The sequence below is a fragment of the Mixophyes fleayi genome, chromosome 1 (assembly GCF_038048845.1).
Source record: "Mixophyes fleayi isolate aMixFle1 chromosome 1, aMixFle1.hap1, whole genome shotgun sequence".
Classification (NCBI taxonomy): domain Eukaryota; kingdom Metazoa; phylum Chordata; class Amphibia; order Anura; family Limnodynastidae; genus Mixophyes; species Mixophyes fleayi.
The window spans coordinates 335,587,422-335,597,511 of record NC_134402.1 but is presented as its reverse complement, the minus strand read 5'-3'; the positions used below and the strand labels follow the sequence as shown (position 1 = coordinate 335,597,511).

Here is a 10,090-nt window from a genome sequence, read left to right as displayed (position 1 = left end):
TGTGTATATTTTAATATGTATACTCTTTCAATAAATACCAATTAAGTGTTTTACCTAGCGCTCCTTTCTTTCCTTTATTGTATACTTTTTATCTAATTAGGTCTGGAGCCTAATATTGGAGCTGCTGTTTTACACTTCCTAGGTCTACTCGCGCCCAGCTTTTTTAGATTTTTATACTATATATTTTCCCATGTGATCCAGTCTGCCTGAGCACACAAATCAAGATTGGCCACTAATTAATTCCCTTGGAAATTTAACCTGATGTTTTAGTTTTGTTACATTTATCATGCAACACCAGAAAACACAAAACATTCTTTTGTGTATTATGTATATTGTTATATGAAATCCAGTAATGTAATACATTCAAAAGTGAAGTGGTAGAGGTAAAAGATGTTTTTTTTCCCCACACCCTCATAGGCAGTGTAAACTAGAATTTGGCCTATACTTTCAATGGGATACATTTTGAACCTTCCAGCTCCAATTTATATTGGAGAGCACATTTCCAGGTGCAGTTTCAGAAATGTAATAAGATAATAGAACAGACAAAAGTGACAAATGTAATAAAGACAGTCCCTCACTGTCATAAAGACATAAATTAGGCTAAAATAAGCATTATTTTAGGATAAAAAAGGGTAAGCTTAAAAGAAAGAAGGAAATGGTGACAGTAGACTAGACTGATGTTTTTACTGCCTCCAACATGTGCATCTTCGGCTGGACACGCAGAACAGATTTACCGGGCCAGTTCCAAAAAACCGGAATGAAGGTGTGCTCCTGCGGTTGGTAGACAATTAGGGGCACTTTTTGCATTTCAGCTATGGCCTTTGGTGTATTTTCAGGCATTTGGGTTTCGTTTGCTCAAAGTTACACCATGAAACAATAACACAAGTTTTATTATTAATGTTATATTAACAAAAGGTAATATCATCACATCATTGTATACTCCCATACAAACCTATGTTGCAATTGAGGTAGTTTGACATTTCAGCAAACACAGCTATACAGACTTACAAATTCATGGCAGCAAAGAGACACAAATAGGAACTCTACCATCAAAGATCTAAATGCTTTTGTGTAGTATATTACATGCAAATACCAGCTAAAAAATATTTTTCATTATTACATTTTATTGTCTCTAAAAGTTGTAGTGACCATAATCTATGGTTTAATTAGTCTATCCTAATACTGAACTTAAGATCACACCCTTCTAATAGCATAGATAATCTGGTTAGATACAATATGACATTACCATATTGGTATATTACTTTATTGAAGTGATTTCCAAAATCACGTTATTTGTCTTCTTTGCATGAATTTGTAAGTATCCACTATCACAGTAAGGTTATATGTGCAATTTGTGCATTGTCACTCAGTAATATTACATCTGTGCTCCAGGTATCAAGTATCTGGATAAGTGGTATGGAAACAACACAACACTCATTGCTTCTGTTCTTAGAACCAATGCTCAGCTCCCACTTTCCTGCAGATACTGACTCACTGGCATTATCTTGGGCAAGATGTCCCCACAGCGAGCACTGACTTTCACCTCTGCCAAGTGATCTGCTCTGGTGGCTCCAATGTTAAGTATTGCAATAGGAATGTTCTTTTCCCGAGCTTTTAGTGCAAACCGGTATCCAGAATAAACCTGGAAAACACAAATAGTGGTGGATATCAACAACTGAATTTAAAAAAAAAAGAAAAAAGAAAGAAGCGATTGTTTGGTCATTGAAAGCATTGTCCCTAAATTATTAAATGAAAATATTTGTTTTGCTTTTTAAGCATTTTGATGCTGGTTATTTATGAGGGTAGACATTTATGGGTGGCACTGTTTGCGTGAGAACCTGATGCGGATGGTCAAAGTGGATATTCATCATTATTCACTATCTCTGTTTGCAGTTCTAGTTATCAATTAACAACCAGTGAAATAAAAACCTGCTTCTCAGGTTAAGTACAGACAGAAGGTGGATGCACTCAGTGTCACTGCACAGAAGTCACACACCACAAACTTTGGGTGTGGAACGGATCACTTGTCTGTGTTTTCCATTTGAATATGCATTAGAGGGCCATTAACCAACAAATGCTTTCTAAAGGGGTACTGTAAATATCTTATATGGGATGTCTTTCATCTCTATTTAGCAAATAAAGAAAATACTTACGACGCAAGAGACTTTTTTCAAATATATTTTAAATATAGCTCTTTTCAGGTACAGTGAAAACAATAGACAAAACCAAATGAAAAAACAAAAAACAAAAAGCCTGCTCTAGACACCTAGGGGGTTGGATGCAAGTGTTGTGTACTCACATAATTTGTTGCACTGCATGCACACAACTTGCTTACACTTGTTAAGTATGTCCATTTGAGAGGTGGCTTATTCTGGATTACACTTAACTTTGAAATATGTACCAAGTGTAAGTTACCCACCCATGATGGGTGCAGCTTTTGGGTTGATGGTTGGCTCATATTTGCTTTGGAGGAATCTTCAGTGGTTGCATGCATGTTAAGGTGCGTATAACTGAAAATGCTAGCGTGGACGTGTGCAGACACGTATTTGCAAACACGCAACTTCAACTCTAGATCATCCCCTAGTGGATAAATATAGAAGCAGTAACTATTCCCAAGTGGTGATGTCACCTGGTAGCTTAACTATCGGGGAGAGCCAGGTGAAATGAGGGAAGTGGTGATATAAGCTAGGGGGTGTTGAAACCACATTGACCAGATTTAAGGAAAATATTCAGGAAGCATCTATTGATATGTAATGTTTGCAGATCAAGCGCTATGCTAACTAAAGACTTCCAAAAAAGTAATGTAGAAAAAATAAGATTTATCCATTTTACTTTTTTTAGTGTAATAAAATAAAAAAAATTAATAAAAATCCCTCATGTTGTTGTGGGAGCTAGTGTAGTATATTGTGTAAAAGTAATAGTGTATTGGGGCTGTATTTGTATTTTGGGTAGACAGGGACTGGAAGTGACGACTATAACAATAAAATTATGTGAACAAGTTTTTCAAGTGATTGAACCTATTGCAGGTATGGGATTCCATTTCCAAAATCCTGTTTTAAATATTTCCTGCTGCTCAGTAACAATGTATCATCACCAAATTTCTCCCAGTGCATTCACTTTGAAGAGCACTGCTAAACACTTTAACAAGCAGTGAAAGGTCAGGGGCATTTGTGGAAAAGACAAGGGTATTTTTTGAATGTAATTTAGTATCTTTTATAAATCATGGTGCTCCAAATAAAGGGAACATCTCCTAACCAGAAGACCTATAAGTTCCACCTATCCTGGATATAGCTCACATATCTGTATATGTGAATGTTACAGAAGCATTTCTCATATCAGAACAGGCAGTTTAAATTTACTGGTTCATTAAACAGATTTTATGCCAATGGCAGAACTATCCTTAGATTTTGCTATAAAGCGTAGCGATGCCATCTTCTGAACCTGTCTTACACCTAAGTGATATTAAATGCTCAACACTGGATTTGGGAGTGTTTGCCAGGGAGTGCTTTATAAAAGTGTGTGGAGTGTTCAGTGCTGTAAATGACAGTATCTGATTGATCAGTTGATTTTCCTCACAACCAATCAGATTCCTCCATCTAGTGCATTAAATGGTTCCTCCTCTCTAAAGCATATTCGGCTGTACGTTGTCAAAACTAGCGGCTGGATTTTACACTACATAGATGTACAACCCTGTTAAGATTTAATACCTCTGAAAATACGTTTAGCTGGAATAGGAACACGTGAAAGAAGGTTGCTTACCTGCAGTGAGGACCCAATAATGAGCATTGCATCAGCTTGACCTAGACACTCATACAGAGAGTACACCAATTCTCGGTCTACGGCATCACCAAAGAAGGTCACTTGTGGTTTTAGGATACCCCCACACCTCTCACAAGCTGGAACACGAAAGTTGGACACTTGCTCATCTGTCAGGAAAACATCGCCATCTGGTGCTACTCCGTGTGCATGCTCATTCCAAAATGGATTTAGAGCCATGAAAGGTTCTTGAAGCTCAGATCTGTTAATCACGGTCTGACATCCAAGACAAATTACCCTAAGGATACAGATACATTTATGATGAGCTGAGGGTTGATAAATGAGTCTAGAGCTGACTACAGACTGGTTTATTTGGCCTCTCTGATAAATTGGGTGTATCTGTATCAGATTGGCCATACATGTACATAAACATAAATGAAAATGAAGGAACTTGAGCAATTACTCTAAAATAACGTAAGAAAGAAACCATATTTTCCTTACCTGTGAGTGCAGCCATGCAACTCAGTCAAGCGACACTGTCCAGCCTTAGCATGTAGGGCATCTACATTCTGTGTCACTAGCCAGTGTAGTTTCCCAGCCTTCTCCAAGTTAAACAGAGCCACGTGTGACACATTTGGCTTATGGGAAGAAAACTGTGGCCACCCTACAAAGTTCCGAGCCCAATAACGTCTGCGAGCAGACTGACTCTTGATAAATTCTGCATGCTGGATGGGTCTGCGTTCAGTCCTCGCATATAATCCCACACCCTCTGACCGATAGTCAGGGATTCCCGATTCTGTGGAGATACCAGCACCAGTCATGACAAACAGACGTTGGGAGCTCAGTACAAAATCATGGAGCCTCTCCACCTCCTTTGGATTAGCACTTGGGCAAGCTGGCACATATTGTGAAAAACTGAGGTGGGACTTGTGTCTGATAAAAACAATGTTCTGCTTCTGAAATAGACAGGAGCATTTTAAAAAGAAGATCCTCATGACTCAAAGGAACGGAGTATAAGTGATTCTACATCTGCAATAGAAGCACAACCGTGGTCAGAGTGGGGCGGCATGAAAATAGGGAGATGGAGTAGTGGAACTTTGAACAACAGTAGTAGGTGACTAACCTTTTACAAAATAAAACCCAAGAATGTATAATTCACATCATGGTACAATACCCTTTTCATACTATGAAATACAAAAAACCTACTAACTACTGCTGTGCTTTCCTCACAGTCCTTCTCAACTGAACATAAAGTTCAGTGGTTTTCATGGCTTCCTATTGAGGATACGAGATGCTGTGACATCATAAGTGGGTTCCTACATTTAGACGTTTGTTACAACTGGATATTTTTACTACAAGCAAAGCGTAACCTTGCAATGTGTGAACAAGTGTAGGATAGCTGCTACAAAAGTGTAATAGTGCAGTTGTCAAACTTGTCCTTGACCAGATGTTGTTATCTGGTGGGTGACGGCTGAAACTGATGTTAGTTTACAACAGTGGCGGATCCAGAGGGGGTTTGATCGTTTGGGGTCACACACAATACATATGTGTCTTGTAGTCTGCAGGCAGAACATTCTGCCCTGCTGCTCCGATTGTGTTTTAAGCACAATCAGAGCAGCCAGGCAGCATCCTCAGTCTGGCTCTCAGCTGCCTGTCACATGTACATAGTATGCGGCTGCAGGCACACAGCAAAGGAGGGGACAGGGCCCACTGATCACAGTGACGGCACCCCCTTAAGGAAAAATCTAGATCTGCCCCTGATTCACACAAAACACCTATTTTAAAAAGATTGTTTAGATTTCAAGACAAGCAAGGTTACATAGTGAGTACTGACTACTTAATTCAGTGTTGACTAACCTGTGACACTCCAGGTGTTGTGAAACTACAAGTCCCAGCATACCCTTCCAGCAATACGCTGCTATATTTTGGCAAAGCATGCTGGGACTTGTAGTTTCACAGCACCTGGAGTGTCACAGGTTAGCCAACACTGACTTAATTCATTATCGCCTTGGTTATCATACATGAAGTATCAGCTGGACTATTGCAGGAAAGAAGACAGCCATTGGGTGCTTAAAGGGGCAAACAATGGGCGTGAAGGTGTTTGTAATTAATCACATTTTATATGGAAAATGTGACTTCCACATTTATTAATAACAATCCAGACACTATTCTTTCTTGTGTATATGATACTTATTTACATTATTATATTATGTACAAATAGGAAAATGAGACTTTTAGCATTTACACTGTCAATCCACATTCTTCAACTTTTTAAGACTTGATAGAGGATCGGGAATGTTTTGAAATGTTGATAAATAAATCTCACCATTTGTTTACCTATTTAAAATGTTCTGAGTGTCAATCAATAAATTCCTCAGAATGGGAGTAACAACATACAATTATAATTATTGGTACTCTCCAGCATAAAAATGAAAATAGTCTTTTTATACCAAAGTTTTGGTGTTCTTTAAGACCTTTCTCAAATACTTTCTGCAGACATTTAAAAAAGCAAGCAAATATAACTATGACGGATAGCTGGATGTGCAGCTTTAAAAAACACTCTGGACTTCTTGTTAATATACTCAACAAGTTTCATATTTCAAATAATTGCAAGAAACTGCAAATTTATAAGACTATCCATGAATTGTCTAGATCGGCGGTTCCCAAAGTGTGCGCCGCAGCTCCCAGGGGTGCTGCGGCGCTGTCACTAGGGTTCCGCGGGCCAGCCATAGAAAAAACAAAGAACACAAAAACGTACCAATCCGCGCGGCGCCAGGACCCAGCATCCTCCTCTCTCATTCGGTGACAAGCTGCGTGAGAGATGTGGATGTTGGGTCCCGGCGCCACGCGGATTGGTAGGTTTTTGTGTTCTTTGTTTTTTCTATGGCTGGCGAGCGGCAGAGGGGGCAGAGTGAGAGGGAGCGAGACAGAGGGCAGAGGAGGGGGACAGCGTGGCAGAGGAGGGGGACAGCGTGGCAGAGGAGGGGGACAGCGTGGCAGAGGGGGCAGAGTGACTGGAGGCAGAGGGGGCAGAGTGACTGGAGGCAGAGGGGGCAGAGTGACTGGAGGCAGAGGGGGCAGAGTGACTGGGGGCAGAGTGACTGGAGGCAGAGGGGGCAGAGTGACTGGAGGCAGAGTGGGCATTTTTGCATACAACTAAATAAGTATTTCTGTCCTGACCTAAATACATATTACAATTTTTTGACCCAACTACTTCTAAAACAGGACTGCTCAGTAATTATGGAGACTCTAAGGGGGGTATTCAATTGTTGCTTTTAACGCGCTAAAACAATAAAAAACGAGCGCTCGAAAAATATTACTGTTAATACAGTAATTACCCGCAGAATTTCAGCTCTGAGCTGCGAGCTGAAATTCCGCAAGTAAACTACCGTATTAACTGTTTTTGCGCGCAATATTACCGTATAGTTTACTCGCTGAATTTCATCTCGCAGCATGAAATTTAGCGAGTAATTACCGTATTAACGCTAATATTTTTAGAGCGCTCGTTTTCCAGGGATCTCGCTAACAATTGAATACCCCCCTAAGGGTGCCACGAACTGCAAAAGTTTGGGAACCACTGGTCTAGATCATACTTGCCCTGGTACTTGTAATAATCTGCTACTGATTACCAGTTCCACTTTATCAATAAATAACCCTAGGATTACAAAAATATTTTTTAAGAGAAATTAGAGTATACTTCTACAAGTCAAGAAATTATGAAACTTATCATAGCTTCAATGTGGCAGGGACTGATGTGAATGACATATATTCTGTACCGCACAGCGGAATTAGTGGCGCTATATAAATAAATAAATGATAATAGCTGACAGTGATCTAGCTTTTTCCCCAGAATGAAATAGGACAGAGAAATCTTACATATACATACTGGAGTAAGCAGGGCCTGATTAAGGGTTCTGGCCACCCTAGGCTAATACACCCGTAGCGCCCACCATTCAAACCAATAACGGAAAATTTAGGAGCATTCTCCAGCAAACAAATTTAGACAGGTTTTCTTACCTGTTCTTGTGGTTCTTTCTTGCAGCTTTGTTGTCGTTTAGCTGTCTTCTGGAAAGTTGTGGTCCTGTTTTGAAAATGTGCAAACATTACAAACCCTCAATGATTAGGCTATTTAGAGAGCATTCTCATGAGCATCCTCGTGAAACTTGAAACAGAAGCAACTCTGACAAGTGGGGACATACATTTAGAATTAGTAAATCCCTGTTAGTGGCGTGCTGGTGCTCTTGCAGTTCTACAAAGGAGGGAATAGAGACAAGTGACCCAATACCTGTTCTATACAAGTGATGTCAGTTTTCCAGGTTTTTCGCTGATGCAGGAATGTTATTGCAGCCTGTTAAGGGACTTTTCTACTCCTAAAACTCTATGGCCTCTCAAAGATGCTACTTTGACGAATCCAAATCTATCATCACCATTTATTTATACAGCACCACTAATTTCACAGCGCTGTACAGAGAACTCGAGAGAGAGAGAGAGAGAGAGAGAGACTGAGAGAGACTGAGAGAGACAGAGAGACAGAGAGAGACAGAGAGAGACAGAGAGAGACAGAGAGAGAGAGACTGACTAGGGTCAATTTTAATAGCAGCCAATTAACCTACTAGTATGTAGTGTGGGAGGAAACCCAAGCAAACACAGGGAGAACATACAAACTCCTCACAGATAAGGCCATGGTTGGGAATTGAACTCATGACCCCAGTGCTGTGAGGCAGAAGTGCTAACCACTTAGCAACCGTGCTTCCCAATGGTGGCACAGTTTGAGCACATTACACTCTATCCTCTTCAAAACACACACTGCCCCCTCACACTCTTCCCCCCTTAGAACACACTAATCATATAAAGACAAAATGTCACATATTGCTTAAATTACCTTATACTTTTATAGTACTTTATTAGGAATAACATTCAAAACCTGACCTTCTTTGTAATCAGGGGTATTCTATTTAAGGGGTATTCTATTTAAGGGGTATTGAGACGGTTCCTGTAAGATGAGAGACAATGGGAAAAGTACGCGATTTTAAGTGATTTGCTTAATAAACCCCAAAACAAAACACTAGAGTAAAAGACATAAATAAAATACTAACCTCAATCTTAAAGTGTGAGCTGTAAATCTTAACAGCTCTAATAGACAAGGGTAAACTGCACTGTTGAAACCATTATTGACATTAGTAAAATACTTTGAATGTAACAAACAGTGCAAAACCAGTTAATATCTAAGGTGCAACAACACATACAGCAGAAGAAAGCACATAATCTTAATAGGGTGATTCAAAGAAAGAAAGAAATAATTTATATGTACACACACATTCTATCTACAGTATATGTAGCATACAACATTATATATGTGCTGTTTTGGAAAAGTCTACAAATCACACTACCTTGCAAAGATGAGTAACAAATGCTTTTCTTCATATTTGCTTTAATTAATTTTAATATAAACAAGAATTCTGGTAAATCAATGGGGGGGTGGAGTCAAAGACATCTGTAACCCCCATATACCTGTCTATGTACTGTACAACAAATATCAAGCACAGTTTTATCATGTTTAGTGCTTCTAAATCTGTATTGATACATAATGATCTGGTTAACGCAAATTATTACAGCCATACGTATCCACTTATGTAAACATGTACAAAATACATAACATGACCTTCCTGATTGTTGACCTCCTGGGCCATTGAGTACTACTACTGCTGCTGCTACAACTTCACATGACACCAGAAAGATACTATACGGTGTATCGTGCACAACAAGCCTCAGCCTAATAATGGGGTCTGCACTCAGTTCAGGGCGGCTGACATCTATGGGGTCACCTGGCAGCACACGGCCGTGCCGCATAATAGGAGAGATAAGTACACATATTGATGTCCTGAATATAAACTGCACAACCCCTAACCGCGCTACCCTTGGACCCCCACACCCTGTTTTATCTGCTAACACTCACCCACTGATAGCGTAGCTCAACCAAAACTACAATCCCCATAATCCTTTGCTGAGCGACAGGAAGTGCCCACGTTCAGAGCTAGCCAGCAACAAAGGTGACACTAAGGAACCAAGTGGGTGATGACAGATATTTGGATTAATGCCAATAAAATAATGTGTACATATTTGTTTTATGCTCATGTTAAAATGGTAGTATCTAAAATATTCAAAACATTATTTTGAACTTGTTTGTGCAGACTACATACTTTTTCATACTATGTTTCTATTATGTTTTGCTGTAACCCTCAAAATTGTAGCTCCACATATATTCACCTAGCAAAAAAAAAAAGAGTTTACTTTTTGTTAAAATTTAATGTCTAGATAGTATACATTCTTTTCA

General features: G+C 39.4%; 1 protein-coding gene across 5 annotated transcripts; it reads right to left on the bottom strand.

Annotated features, from left to right (window-relative positions):
• Nucleotides 1-871: 871 nt before the first annotated feature.
• SIRT4 (sirtuin 4) lies at nucleotides 872-9,791 on the bottom strand. 5 transcript variants are annotated; one of them, XM_075214907.1, is made up of 5 exons: nucleotides 9,713-9,790; nucleotides 7,774-7,837; nucleotides 4,258-4,785; nucleotides 3,760-4,054; nucleotides 872-1,642 (listed from the first exon to the last, which is right to left on the bottom strand). In XM_075214907.1, exons 3-5 carry the CDS (start codon nucleotides 4,749-4,751, stop codon nucleotides 1,463-1,465), a joined length of 969 nt encoding a protein of 322 aa, XP_075071008.1. In that variant the 5' UTR covers nucleotides 4,752-4,785; nucleotides 7,774-7,837; nucleotides 9,713-9,790; the 3' UTR covers nucleotides 872-1,462. The 5 variants fall into 5 exon arrangements, with proteins under 5 accessions (XP_075071008.1, XP_075070996.1, XP_075071001.1 ...); XM_075214895.1 differs by lacking the exon at nucleotides 9,713-9,790 and adding an exon at nucleotides 9,419-9,706 and having other exon boundaries at nucleotides 4,258-4,712; XM_075214900.1 differs by lacking the exon at nucleotides 9,713-9,790 and adding an exon at nucleotides 9,147-9,502.
• Between the last annotated feature and the right edge of the window lie 299 nt (nucleotides 9,792-10,090).